Raw genomic sequence first — 15,000 nt, 5'->3', positions numbered from 1 at the left:
ACCTGTACTGTTAATAAGCACGTTAATAAAGTATTCCATCAATCAAGTACCGTATAATACAGAGCTCAAGGGCTTAATCAGACTAATCAATGTAGTTGATTATTTAAAAATGTCTTTATTTTTTTATTTTTACTTTAATTATTCAGGGAAGCCCATTGAGAGCAAGCTCTCTTTTTCAAGGACGCCCTGATAACAACATATAAAACACATATATAATGAGAAACAATAACACGCATTTGAATAACATTACAATGTCACAGATACAAATAAACATAGTGTTACATGAAACAGGTGCAGTCACTATTAGTCCATGAGCCAGACAAGATTTCATTATCGAAAGAGTGGGCAAAACCATACCTATATTAAATTGTTCATAGGGTCAATACGAGTGAATAAATATATGATAACCTTTCCACAGGAGCAGCTTTTTCATGGTTATCACACATTTTGTTATTTTCCCCATACGTACATGACAGGTGAAAAAATGACAACATTTAAAAAAGAGTTATCATAATTAAACTTCCTGAGTTTATTACTTACATGAAGACAATGATTTATCGTATTACAAGTTTTCTGAAATTGTACATTTAAATATGCAAATTAGGCATTACGAAAATATGCCCGAATTTGTATAACTTTCCAGAATCAACATTGGAACATTGGACAAAGCCAGAGTCAACATTCTTATTTAATTTTGTTAAGATGTTGGAGTCAAAGGTTTTTAACGAGGGAATATTCAATATCTGGCTCAATTTTGGGGCTCTGGCTCATGGACTAAATGCCTAATTTGCATATTTAAATATACAATTTCAGAAAACTTGTAATACGATATATCATTGTCTTCATGCAAGTAATCTACTCAGGAAGTTTCATTATGATAACTCTTTTTTAAATTTTGTCATTTTTTCACCTGTCATGAACGTATGGGGGAAATAACAAAATGTGTGACAACCATGAAAAAGCTGCTCCTGTGGAGAGGTTATCATATATTTATTTACTCGTATTGACCCTATGAACAATTTAATATACGTTTGGTTTTGCCCACTCTTTCGATAATCATTGCTCAATTTTGGGGCTCTGGCTCATGGACTATATGTAGTGTGTCCTCAAGAAGCACCCTGAATGTCTCTATTGAGACCAATCGCACCAGTTTCAGAGAGTCCTGAAGTTTGTTCCATTTGTCTTTGTTCACTGCTCTTAGGTGGACTGATACATCTAATGTGTGTTTGAAAATAAAGAACAGCCAAAGTATAAATACCTCTTTTTTTCTGGTGTTGATTCGTAATTGGTTATATATTGAAATGACTAGAGCCTACATGGGGCCAGATCAAAGTCGGTTATTGTTTCTAAATGTCGGTTTTGATACGTTTTGAAAAGATGTTTAGTTTTCACTTGTTGGTACACTTAAAATATGAAATAATTGTGAACACTGGCTATTGAGATGTTTTTTGGCATAAATATTGAGGTATGACTTGTTGTCCATAACAGTGCAGCCCCAGCCCAGGGTGTGGCCCTCCAGTAGCACCTGGAGGGGGGGGGGGGGGTTTGTCTGTGGGAAACCCTGGAGTGTTTGTTCAGTAACAGGCCTCTCCACGTGGGGGGGGGGGGGTTTGTCTGTGGGAAACCCTGGAGTGTCTGTTCAGTAACAGGCCTCTCCACGTGTCTCTCTGGTTCTTTAGTAAACACAACGAACATGTTCAGTTGGGACTCCTATTTCGTCCAATCAGCAGAGAGAACCTATTCACCCACCAGCTTCATTTTTTAAATTGTTCCAGTTCTAATCACTCGTTTTAATCTGTATCCTGTATGAGTTCTCTCTCCTGATTGGATCAAATTGGTATCTTGACTTGAACATGTATGTTGTGTTTACTAAACAGCTGGAGAGACACAGATGATTATCTTAACCCATTGAGACCTGGAACGCATCGGTGTCACTTTTTGATTTGAGCTAAAAAGCATTATTTTTACACTTTGGCTATTCAAAAATAGCAGATCTACAAGCTCATAGCACGGCACCGAGTGCCGCACTATGAACTTGTAGATCTGCTATTTTTGAAAAATCATGAATATGTGTGCAAATCTTTGAATATATTGTTTTAAAGCGAACATTTTTAACTCAAATCTTGGAACGACATATTTTGAGATGGGGGTCGGCGGCCAAATACATAATTTTGGGGGTCCTTGACATGATAAAGTGTGAGAACCACTGATATTATAGAAACATACGTTTTTCAGAAAACTGTTAGGATTTAGAAGACATTTTGTAGAATGGGAACATTGTTTTCTTACTCAACAGTATTTTATTTTATGGCTGATGAAGACCAATAACAGGTTTCCCACGGTCAGGAAATTCCTGGAAATATTTTTAAATTAGAAAAGACAGTTTTCCAGGCCTGGACAAGGTTTGGAATTAATCAAAATACTTTTTTGGCTATTGATTTTGTTCATTAAAAGAAAACATGTCCCAAAACTCAATCAATCAAAACACGTTGCTCCGTGTACGTTGTTAGCTTGTAGATCTGTTATTTGTTGTCATGTGTGACGCCTTCTCTGGAGTGTGTCTTGGTGTATATAGATCAGGGGTTCTCAAACATGTTTGGCTCAGGGCATCCCTAGGCCTGTCACAATCATTACATAATCATATAATCGCAATTATTTCGTATAGCAATTATTTTTGCATAATCGTCATAATCGTAAAGCTCAAAACGCATCGCCGACTATTCTATTCTATATATCTATATGGGGTCCTCAACAGGCGGACTGCGGTCCATGACCGGACCGCGGGACACCTCTCTGCGGACCCTGGGAAAATTATATATATATATATTTATTTTTTTTAACCCTAAAACCGAAATAAAGTAACCAAAAACGGGGAGAAAAGTACCCGAATCCGCCGAAATCCGCCCAAAAAAATCCCGCGTGCGCGCTTCGCGGGGGGGGGGGCACATGCATGTGCGGACCCTAGCCGGACCCTAGCCTTATTCAAATACGTATTTGTGGACCTTCAAGATTTGTTGTTGAGGACCCCTGATCTATAAGCATCTATAGAGCTTATAGATCGGCCATTTCCACTACTAATGTTTATTTTTAAGTACAAGGTAATTAAATATGTGTTATTTGTCATATCTGCCCTGTGCAACTTTTGTTTACGAAAGCTAAAAGCCAAACAGAAATGTCATTTTTATTCATAATGTGCCATTAATTTTCAACGACAGAAACACCATTAAATCGTCAATCGTAATTATTTGAGTGATAATTAATCGTCAACTTAAATTTCTAATGGTGACAGACCTAGGCACCCCTGTAAATAATATTTTCATCCACGTTACATTGAATCACATTGTTACTTTGTAGCACCTTACGTTAGTCATGTTATGGTACGTAAATATTTCTCCCTAAAATACAGCAAGAAAACGTGAGAGAATATCTGTTTCCTTTATGATGACAGATTGAAAATAACTTGACGTTTAACCACTTGAACGCCAGTATCTCTATTCTGGGGGGGGGGGGGACATTCGGCAAAAATAGCAGATCTACAAGCTCACAACGTGTCGCAATATATATATTGTATTGTCCATCAGGGTTTCCCAAAAGTGCCCACGGCACCCAAGGGTGCTGTGATGTAAGTCCAGGGGTGCCACTGGATACTTTGATAATAATCACCCAAAATAGCCGATCTACAAGCTCACAACGTCGTGAGCTTGTAGATCGGCTATTCTTGGCGAAGAGATTTGGTGTAGATTGAAAAAGAACGCGCCAAGTACAGTGCAAGTAATAAGTATAGAGGGTCTAAGTGGTTAAACTGAAGTGATATATTGATGAATTCCAAATATGATCAAAGTATCCTCTAGCACAGTGGTTCTCAACCTGTGGGTCGGGACCCCCAGGGGGGGTCGCCACATGATTTTGGGTGGGTCCCCAGATGACAGTGAAAAATGTGTTCCTAAAAAAAAAAAGTAAAGAAATGAAAAAAAGACCAGAAAGAGGCAAATATTGTGAAAATAACAGAGTTTGTAGATCTGTTATTTTCACAATATTTGTATGTGGAACCATGTCAGACTAAATGTAATGCCTCAACTCCTACAATTCCAAGTGCTTGTCTGGGTGGGGCGTCCCCAGTTCAAATATGACTATGTTGGGGGGGGGGGGTCCCCAGTCCAAATGTGATTCTTTTTGGGGGGTCGAGGCCTGAAAAGGTTGAGAACCACTTCTCTAGCACCCCTGGACTTGCATCAAGGCACCCTGGGGTGCTACGTCACCCACTGTGAGAAGCCCTGGTATAGATACATGCTGCACATGCTGCTGTAAGAGACACACTGCAGGATATGATCGCTAACAGGCCTGGAAATGTGGTCACAAATACTTTGGAAAAATGATGGGAAAGTTTGGAAAATTAATATTGTTAGAAATGTGTGTGAACCCTGCTGGTCCAAACGTTGTGCCATTGAATAAAATAGGTATTTGGGAGCATTGAAGCAGCGTGCGGATGTCTTACCTTCTTCTTATTGCCACAGTAAATAGGCCTGTCACGATTATTACACAGTCGCCTAATCGCCAGTATTGGAGATAATCACAATAATTCTGCATAGTCGTCATTATCGTCATAATCATTTCCATGTTGAAAAATGTTGACACACTTTACACAAATAGCAGAAATTACAGATTTACAAGGTTACAACATTTCCGCTATTATTAGTTTTTTTTTTAAGTATAAAATGATGAAATATGTCAGTCGTTTCTTTATATATTAGAGTTATTAATCATAAATATCATAACTGTGTGCAATTTTTGATTACGAAGCGTAAAAGGCAAACAAATTAAATGTGTTTATAACTCATATGTTCTAATGTTCAACGGTCAAACACACAGTTAAATCCTCAATAGCAATTGTTCGTGTGACAATTAATGGTTAAACTTAAATATAATGTTTACAACCATAACAGTAAACACAATGTCCTATAAGATCATGTTCTATAATAATAAATATAATGTTTACAACCATAACAGTAAACACACAATGTCCTATAAGATCATGTTCTATAAGAATGTTCAGACATGATAACCGGTGTATGACGTCACATGATGTGCTGCTGTCACAATGCATCATCTACCTACCTATAACGTCCTATGACCTCATGGCATGACGTCATAACACCTTTATTGTAGCCAATCACCTGATTGAACTTATAAAAGTGTTATGATGACGTCAGACTGCCTTCATTTAACCCCATCACGTTATCTAAATGCTCTCTGTGTGTGTGTGTGTGTGTGTGTGTGTGTGTGTGTGTGTGTGTGTGTGTGTGTGTGTGTGTGTGTGTGTGTGTGTGTGTGTGTGTGTGTCTTACCGGAGTGGTAGAGTGTGTGTGTGTGTGTGTGTGTGTGTGTGTGTGTGTGTGTGTGTGTGTGTGTGTGTGTGTGTGTCTTACCGGAGTGGTAGAGTGTGTGTGTGTGTGTGTGTGTGTGTGTGTGTGTGTGTGTGTGTGTGTGTGTGTGTGTGTGTGTGTGTGTGTGTGTGTGTGTGTCTTACCGGAGTGGTAGAGTGTGTGTGTGTGTGTGTGTAGTGTGTAGTCTCGTGGTGTGTGTCTCAGCACGCGCCGCTGGCTCCGGGTTTAGACTCCCATCATGTCCGGTTCACACACAAAAAAACAAAAAACACACAACTAACACACACACATTAAGAAACACACACACCGTGTGTGTGTTTATGTGACGGAGAAGGTTGACGGACGGGGTCAGCCTCCGTCACAAAAAAAAAGTTTGATTAAAACTTAGGAGAAAAAAAAGAAAAACTACCGTCAGAGTTTACCGGTCATTTAAGGAATTCCTTTGGTGTGTTTGTTACGTCCATAAAGTAACGGTTATTCGGTTATTCGGTCGGTTGTTCGGTCGGTCGGTCAGTTCGGACACAGCGCTGGAATCACGGCAGGAAAAAGGTTCTATTTGTGTCTGTCTGTCCGTCGCTCTTCTGTCCGTCGTTGTTTGTGTCGTCGGTTGTTGTGTCAGAATAACAGAACAACACACTCTGTAGTTTACAGAGTAGTTGTTGTTGTTGTTGTTGTTGTTGTTGTGGCGAAAAAGTGACAAAAAAAGAGCAAGTAAAAAGAAAAGAAAAGAAAATAAAAGAATGGAGAGGGAGAGAGGGCTGGCCCCGGTGGCCGGGCTGCTGGGTGGCTGGCTGTGCGCGTGCGTGTGACGTACAACGTGTGTGTGTGTGTGTGTGTGTGTGTGTGTGTGTGTGTGAGTGGGGAGTGTGCGCGCGCGGCGCGCGGCCCCGCGACGGAGAGAGCGTGCCTGACTGACCCCTCCTCCTCCTCTCCTCTCCTCTCCTCTGCTCTCCTCTCGCCTCCTCGCGAGGTGATGGAACTCTCGCGAGACGTCCCCACACACACACGCCGTCACTTAAAGTGACAGTATTACAGTGGCTTAGCCGTGGTTATGGCGCAACTTGTTCCTGGTGTTTGCACTTTCTCCATTTACAACCCGTACATCTACATAAACGTTCACATTTAAAATATAAATCCACATCCATGACCTCACGGTCATGGATGTTACAAGTTAAAACGCTTGGGTCTAAGTACCCGTATCTTTTGTATTGTTCTATAAAAAGCATTTTAATCTGATTGGTGGCCATTTTTTCATAGAGTTACAATGTATCTGAGTGCAGTACACCTCTAAAACCAATAGGGTCGCATAATTTAAAGCTTGGAAGAAGTTTTTTTAGAAAATGGCCACCGATCGGATTAAAATTCGTTTTTATTGAACAATACTGAAGATACGGGTACTTAGACCCAAGCCTTTTAACTTTTTACATCCGTGACGGTGAGGTCAGCACTTTATATTTGAAATGTGAACGTGTACAAGAGATGTACGGGTTGTAAATTGAGAAAGTGCCAAAAGAAGGTAAGTTGTGCCATGACTGTAATGTTAGACAGTCAATAGTGACTGTACTTTTACAGTCAGTGGTTGTCAGGGGGCCCTTGGGGGTCCAGCAAAATCTAGCCTCAATCCCAGTGGTGGAAAAAGTACTCAATGTCTTTACTTAAGTAAAAGTATCAATACTGCAATGTAGAAATACTCTGTTACAAGGAAAATGGAAACAAGCCAATGGCTTTCTTGTTTTATTTTTTAATTCCTATTACTGACCTTGTATTGAACTGTACTTTCATGTGCTTTTTTTCTGCAAACTTCTAATAAAGTATTCAATCAATCAATCATGTAGAAGACCCTTATTCAAAATGTTTGAGTAAAAGTTCAAAAGTATCTTGAAGTGTCCTTGAGCAAGACACTGAACCACGAACTGCTCCCAATGAGCAGGTTGGTGTCTTCCTCTGCTGTCAGAGTGTGTGTGTGTGTGTGTGTGTGTGTGTGTGTGTGTGTGTGTGTGTGTGTGTGTGTGTGTGTGTGTGTGTGTGTGTGTGTGTGTGTGTGTGTGTGTGTGTGTGTGTGTGTGTGTGTGTGTGTGTGTGTGTGTGTGTGTGTGTGTGTGTGTGTGCGTGCGTATGTGCGTCTGTGTGTGAATGTAATGCACATTGTAAAGCTCTATATATAAATCCACCATTCAGACAGACACACCCCATCTGCCTGTCTGTCTGCCTCAGGAAAGGCCCCTGGGTGAATTCTCTTTTAGGGCCCCCCAACATAACCCCACCCTATCCAGACAGACAGGTAGGAGGACAGACAGACAGTGGTGGGAAAAGTACTCACATTTTTTAGTAAAAAGTATCAATACTGCAATATAGAAATACTCTGTTACAAGTAAAAGTCCAAAATTCTAAATTGAGTAAAAGTACAAAAGTATTGACATCAAAATGTACTTAAAGTACCAAAAGAAAAGGTACTCATTATGCACAATGTCCCATTTGAAGTTTTCAAATGTATAAATAGGGCTGAAGTGGTTAATGTATGTTTTGTAATAATAATCAAAATCTACAAAGTAACTAGTAACTAAAGTTTTCAAATAATTGTAGTGGAGTAAAAGCACAATATTTGGATCCGAGATCTAGTGGAGTAGAAGTAAAAGTATAGGAAATTGGAAATACTCTAGTAAAGTACAAATACCTCAAAATTGTACTTAAGTGCAGTACTTAAGTAAATGTACTTAGTTACTTTCCACCACTGCAGACAGCTGGGCTCATAAATAGCGTTAAACACACTATATTGGAGTTGTATGGTAGTGTTGTTGGTACAAATTAATAAATGACATTGAATTAAATAAATATCACAATTATAAATGACAGTATAAACCTACACTGTTTACATTGTTGTTGCTTTTTACTATATTATATATGTTTATATTTCAGTAAATTGTCCAGGGGCCGTGAGACCCCTGATGTCTCCTATTGTCCTCTTAATGCATGTCACCTGACACACCTACCCCACCCATGTGTGTGTGCGTGTGTGTGTGTGTGTGTGTGTGTGTGTGTGTGTGTGTGTGTGTGTGTGTGTGTGTGTGTGTGTGTGTGTGTGTGTGCGTGCGTGTGTTGGAGGGGGTGTTCAGGATACCAGGTGTTTCCTCACACATTCTCTCTCTTTCACACTCACACTCACACACACACACACACACACACACACACACACACACACACACACACACACACACACACACACACACACACACGCACACATTCAGAGAGAGACAGGGAGAGTTTTATACAGAGTGACTGGAAAATTATTTCAAAAGATTTACATAAATAACTATTTCTAACAGTAAATGAACATGTTTATGGTTTAGTAAGAAAGTTACTATGTGACACAGCTCTGTTCACACATGTATTTATTTATCTAATTTTAATACATTTCAGTTCAGAGAGAGTAGATGTAACTGATCTAGGGTCTGATCACTGAAGGGACATTCAGAAATGATACAAACCCAGTGAGTTACAGTGCCACTGCCCCCTCTAGTGGACACTGTGGCACATTGCAGGTTGCTAAAGCTCCACATTAATAGAGAAAATAATAGATTCCGAGGGCATTCATAATAATAATAATAATAATAATAATAATAATAATAATAATAATAATAATAATAATAATAGTAAATGCATAACAGTAAATATCATCAAATACATAAAAAATAAACATTCTCTCAAAACAAACGCAGTTTCTAAATATCTAAATATAAAAACAAAAACTTAAAGGGAAACATACCAGCACAATATAGTATATTGGCTGATAGAGGGAAATGGTGTCTAACATACTTTAAACTTCAAATGAATTTAAAATACAGAATCTGATGCATCTCCACTTGAGGAATATTGTGTGATAACCATGTAATGAACCCTACAGGTCTGTAACTCTGAGAGTGTACACATGGAACCAAATGGACCCTTACAGGTCTGTAACTCTGAGAGTGTACACATGGAACCAAATGGACCCTTACAGGTCTGTGACTCTGAGAGTGTACACATGGAACCAAATGGACCCTTACAGGTCTGTAACTCTGAGAGTGTACACATGGAACCAAATGGACCCTTACAGGTCTGTAACTCTGAGAGTGTACACATGGAACCAAATGGACCCTTACAGGTCTGTAACTCTGAGAGTGTACACATGATGGAACCAAATGGACCCTTACAGGTCTGTAACTCTGAGGGTGTACACATGGAACCAAATGGACCCTTACAGGTCTGTAACTCTGAGAGTGTACAAATAGAACCAAATGGACCCTTACAGGTCTGTAACTCTGAGAGTACAAATAGAACCAAATGGACCCTTACAGGTCTGTAACTCTGAGAGTGTACACATGGAACCAAATGGACCCTTACGGGTCTGTAACTCTGAGAGTGTACACATGGAACCAAATGGACCCTTACGGGTCTGTAACTCTGAGAGTGTACACATGGAACCAAATGGACCCTTACGGGTCTGTTACTCTGAGAGTGTACACATGGACGGGTCCATTTGGTTCCATGTGTACACTCTCAGAGTTACGGTTTAAAGCTCCCAAAAACGTATTTTATTTTATTTTCCCCTGGCAACACAGGACCACAATGGAAACTCAAAAATCTAATATTAGGAAAAAAAAATGTAATAAAAGGCTAAGACTAAGGAATATAAAATCAATAAAAAGTCTCTCAGACTCACACAGGAAGTTCAGTGAAATAACATTGGAGCCGATGAGAGCCGGCTGGACAGCTTATGAACAAACTCTATTTATATATAGAATACATTGGAGTCTATGAGAGCAATGGTGGAACAAACACTATTTATATATAGAATACATTGGAGTCTATGAGAGCAACGGTGGAACAAACACTATTTATGAACCATTGAGAACTTTATAAAATACACGGCTCAGGAAAATAAAATAAGACATATCACACATTGTTTCTTTGCTGTGTTGCTTTTCGATGTGTCACTGTATCATTTTATAGAGGTATCTAAAGAGATGTGAACACTGTATCATTTTATAGAGGTATCTAAAGAGATGTGTCACTGTATCATTTTATAGAGGTATCTATAGGGCATAAAGTATGTTTCTGAACGGCCAAAGTATCTGAGACAGAAACGAGACCTGCAGCTGTTTAGATGCCTCAATAAAATGATGTGCTTTGTGCACATGGAGAAAACAACCTGTTATAATTATGTCTTCTTTTAGATTCCTGAACCCATTATATGACAAAGGTCGCAATCCTTCAAAAATAGTGTTTGTTCATGAGCGGGTCCAGCCGGCTCCATCCACTGCAATGTAATTCTGCCCCAATGGTACTGCCCCTAGTGGACAGGAGCGGTACTGCCCCTTGTGGACAGGCGTGGTAATGCCCCTAGTGGACAGGCATGGTACCACCCCTAGTGGATAGGCGTGGTACTGCCCCTAGTGGACAGGCGTGGTACTGCCCCTAGTGGACAGGCGTGGTACTGCCCCTAGTGGACAGGCGTGGTACTGCCCCTAGTGGACAGGCGTGGTACCGCCCCTAGTGGACAGGCGTGGTACTGCCCCTAGTGGACAGGCGTGGTACTGCCCCTAGTGGACAGGCGTGGTACTGCCCCTAGTGGACAGGCGTGGTACTGCCCCTAGTGGACAGGCGTGGTACTGCCCCTAGTGGACAGGCGTGGTACTGCCCCTAGTGGACAGGCGTGGTACTGCCCCTAGTGGACAGGCGTGGTGGTACCGCCCCTAGTGGACAGGCGTGGTACTGCCCCTAGTGGACAGGCGTGGTACTGCCCCTAGTGGACAGGCGTGGTACTGCCCCTAGTGGACAGGCGTGGTACTGCCCCTAGTGGACAGGCGTGGTACTGCCCCTAGTGGACAGGCGTGGTACTGCCCCTAGTGGACAGGCGTGGTACTGCCCCTAGTGGACAGGCGTGGTACTGCCCCTAGTGGACAGGCGTGGTACCGCCCCTAGTGGACAGGCATGGTACTATCCCTGGTGGACAGGCGTGGTACCGCCCCTAGTGGACAGGCGTGGTACTGCCCCTAGTGGACAGGCATGGTACCGCCCCTAGTGGACAGGCGTGGTACCGCCCCTAGTGGACAGGCGTGGTACCGCCCCTAGTGGACAGGCATGGTACCGCCCCTAGTGGACAGGCGTGGTACCGCCCCTAGTGGACAGGCGTGGTACCGCCCCTAGTGGACAGGCGTGGTACTGCCCCTAGTGGACAGGCGTGGTACCGCCCCTAGTGGACAGGCATGGTACCGCCCCTAGTGGACAGGCGTGGTACTATCCCTAGTGGACAGGCGTGGTACTGCCCCTAGTGGACAGGCATGGTACCGCCCCTAGTGGACAGGCGTGGTACTGCCCCTAGTGGACAGGCATGGTACCGCCCCTAGTGGACAGGCGTGGTACTGCCCCTAGTGGACAGGCGTGGTACTGCCCCTAATGGACAGGCGTGGTACTGCCCCTAGTGGACAGGCGTGGTACTGCCCCTAGTGGACAGGCGTGGTGGTACCGCCCCTAGTGGACAGGCGTGGTACTGCCCCTAGTGGACAGGCGTGGTACTGCCCCTAGTGGACAGGCGTGGTACTGCCCCTAATGGACAGGCGTGGTACTGCCCCTAGTGGACAGGCGTGGTACTGCCCCTAGTGGACAGGCGTGGTGGTACCGCCCCTAGTGGACAGGCGTGATACTGCCCCTAGTGGACAGGCGTGGTGGTACCGTCCCTAGTGGACAGGCGTGGTACTGCCCCTAGTGGACAGGCGTGGTGGTACCGCCCCTAGTGGACAGGCGTGGTACCGCCCCTAGTGGACAGGCGTGGTACTGCCCCTAGTGGACAGTCGTCTCAGGCCGTGTCTGAAGTCGGTGGTGCTGTAGTAATAGAGCAGAGGGTTGACGGCACTGTTCCAGGCGGCCAGACACAGCGTCACCACCACGACGCGCTGCAGCGTCACCACGACGCCGCAGCGCCACCCGGCCACCACGGCGTGCAGGTGCAGCGAGCGAGCCGCGTGATAGGGCAGGAAGCACAGCAGGAAGGTGGCCGTCACCATGGCGATCAGACGAACCGGCCGCCGGCGGCGGGTCAGCCTCCTCGCTTCGCCGACGCTCGACGACGACTTCCGGTCGCGGCGGTCGCTACCGCGTACTAAGGCTGAACGATTAATCGTTTTCAAACCGAAATCGCGATTTGAAACCACGCGATTAGCTAATCGCAAAGGCCGCGATTTTTTTATTTTTTATTTTATCATAATAAATAATTTTAATATTAATATTAATCCCAGAGCACCCGCGGGACTTGTCTCCTTCTCTCCAGAGTGGCTGCCTCTCTCTACAGGGAGCGAGAGGGCAGCGAGCCCCCCCTCGCTCTCTCGCTCTGTCCCTCTCATAGTTAGGTCCCTCGCCGTCGGCTGCGAGTATTTAAAGTTTGTCGAACGGCCGTGTTGCGCAACTTAAGTCCCCTATGCCGCGCGTAGCGGTAAAACATTATTTTCGGTGCGACACAAGTAGTGTAGTAGTAGTGTTGCTCCTATCTATGTTTGTTTCTGTAAGTGTAACTTATATTTTTCCCATCATTATTAAACTATTACTGTTGGAAGCTGTGATCCAATGTAAACAATACGATGCAAAGCACTTCCTTGTTAGTGTTGCCAGGTTTTGTGAGAGAAATAAGCAACCCTGTCTATGAAAACAAGCCCAAAAGAAGCGAGTATGAACTGTATCTTTGTCACTTATGTACAGTGGAAAAAGTACTCAAATGTTGTACTTAAATAAAAGTATCAATACTACAATGTAGAAGTACTCTGTTACAAGTAAAAGTCCCAAATTCAAAATTGACTTGAATAAAAGTAGGCCTACAAAAGTATTGGTATCAAAATGTACTTAAAGTACCAAAAGTAAAAGTACTAATGTTTGAAAATAGCAGATCTACAAGCTCACAACGCGTCGCATCGCGGCGCGTTGTGAGCTTGTAGATCGGCTATTTATATAAAATAGGGCTTAAGTGGTTAATGTAGGTTTTATAATATTATAATTTATATCTGTAACTAGTCACTAAAGTTTTCAAATAATTGTAGTGGAGTAAAAGTACAATATTTGCCTCTGAGATGTAGTGAAGTAGAAGTTAAAGTATTGGAAATTAGAAATACTCAAGTAAAGTACAAATACCTCAAAATTGTACTTAAGTACAGTACTTAAGTAAATGTACTTAGTTACTTTCCACCACTGCGTTAAGTATTCTGAGTTTTTCACTTCCAAGGAGTAGTAGTAATACAATGTACAGTAGGAGAGGACTTTGCCTTGTGAGAAAAAAAAGTGTTACATTTTAGTTGAATGTTAATCTACATAAGCTAAATACTGGATATCAGTAAATATGCTTCTGGAGCCATAAGTGAAAGACCTACTTATTTCACTGCTGTGAATTGTTTACACAAAATGGTAATTATTTGTTTAATTTTATTTTTATTTATTGAACTTCATTTCAGGAAAAGCTTCTCTTCTTGAGCCATAAGTTAATGAATTAACAAGTTCAATGTTGGGTTGTTTACAAAAATAAGCTATTTCTATTCCAGCTAAATGTTTAAATATATACATGGGAAAAAAAGTATTTGGAAGATACATGTTGGAAGCAATGAAGCAATTCATATCTTTTAGTTCTCATCCTTATTTATTAGAATCTAGAACAGTAAATAAATGGTATGCCATTTGGTACGTTCCATTACTTCCAATTACTTTTTAAACGTACACAGTGAATACTAAACTGAAGCTTGACTTTAAAAAAAAAATTAAGTTTTTTTTTTTTAAGTAAAAATCGCAATCAAATCGCAATCGCAATATCAGTCAGAAAAATCGCAATTAGATTTTTTCCCAAAATCGTTCAGCCCTACCGCGTACCCCGTTGTCATGGAGACCGCCGCGTACCCCGTTGTCATGGAGACCGCCTCGTACCCCGTTGTCATGGAGACTGCCTCGGGGGAGGATGAGGCGGCGGGCGATGCTGCCGTAGCAACCCACGATGACCAGGAAGGGGAGGAGGAAGCCCAGGGCCAATCCCACGTAGTTTAGGACGAGGACACGCCCCCACGACGCCATGCTGCCCGGTTCAAAACACCTGGGAACACCTGACCTGTAGACAGGTTAGAGAGACAGACAGGTTAGAGAGAGACAGGTTAGAGAGACAGACAGGTTAGAGAGAGACAGACAGGTTAGAGAGAGACAGACAGGTTAGTTAGAGAGAGACAGACAGGTTAGAGAGAGACAGACAGGTTAGAGAGAGACAGACAGGTTAGAGAGACAGACAGGTTAGAGAGAGACAGACAGGTTAGAGAGAGACAGACAGGTTAGAGAGAGACAGACAGGTTAGAGAGACAGACAGGTTAGAGAGAGACAGACAGGTTAGAGAGAGACAGACAGGTTAGAGAGAGACAGACAGGTTAGAGAGAGACAGACAGGTTAGAGAGAGACAGGTTAAATACAGACAGACAGACAGACAGACGGACAGACAGACGGACAGACAGAACGTTTCCCTGACTCCTCCCCCTCTCACCTCACTCTGACTCCCTGGAACAGGAAAGGTACGGAGGCCCCGCCCACAAACAGCCAGACGGCCAGGCAGGCCAATGAGCTT

At 42.6% G+C, this 15,000-nt stretch overlaps 2 protein-coding genes across 2 annotated transcripts in view; both read right to left on the bottom strand.

Annotated features, from left to right (window-relative positions):
- The window catches only part of LOC308102289 (kinesin-like protein KIF1C), an 85,115-nt gene extending 78,956 nt beyond the window's left edge, over positions 1-6,159 (bottom strand). The window contains exon 1 of the mRNA XM_080451934.1: positions 5,528-6,159. The gene's annotated coding sequence lies outside the window, so the exon portion shown is untranslated. The remainder of the gene's footprint in view (positions 1-5,527) is intronic.
- A 6,019-nt stretch (positions 6,160-12,178) lies between these two features.
- LOC308101620 (cysteinyl leukotriene receptor 2-like) overlaps positions 12,179-15,000 on the bottom strand; it is a gene marked incomplete at its 3' end in the record, with an annotated part of 5,896 nt that continues 3,074 nt past the window's right edge. The window contains exons 4-6 of the mRNA XM_080451040.1: positions 14,920-15,000; positions 14,261-14,499; positions 12,179-12,522 (exon numbers count right to left, since the gene is read on the bottom strand). The exon at positions 14,920-15,000 is cut by the window's right edge and continues 87 nt beyond it. Of these exons, the coding sequence (XP_080307166.1) occupies positions 12,179-12,522; positions 14,261-14,499; positions 14,920-15,000 (664 nt within the window). The remainder of the gene's footprint in view (positions 12,523-14,260; positions 14,500-14,919) is intronic.

The sequence above is a fragment of the Gymnoscopelus braueri genome, assembly GCF_963280865.1.
Source record: "Gymnoscopelus braueri genome assembly, chromosome: 15".
NCBI lineage: Eukaryota > Metazoa > Chordata > Actinopteri > Myctophiformes > Myctophidae > Gymnoscopelus > Gymnoscopelus braueri.
This window is presented reverse-complemented; position numbering and strand designations above follow the sequence as displayed.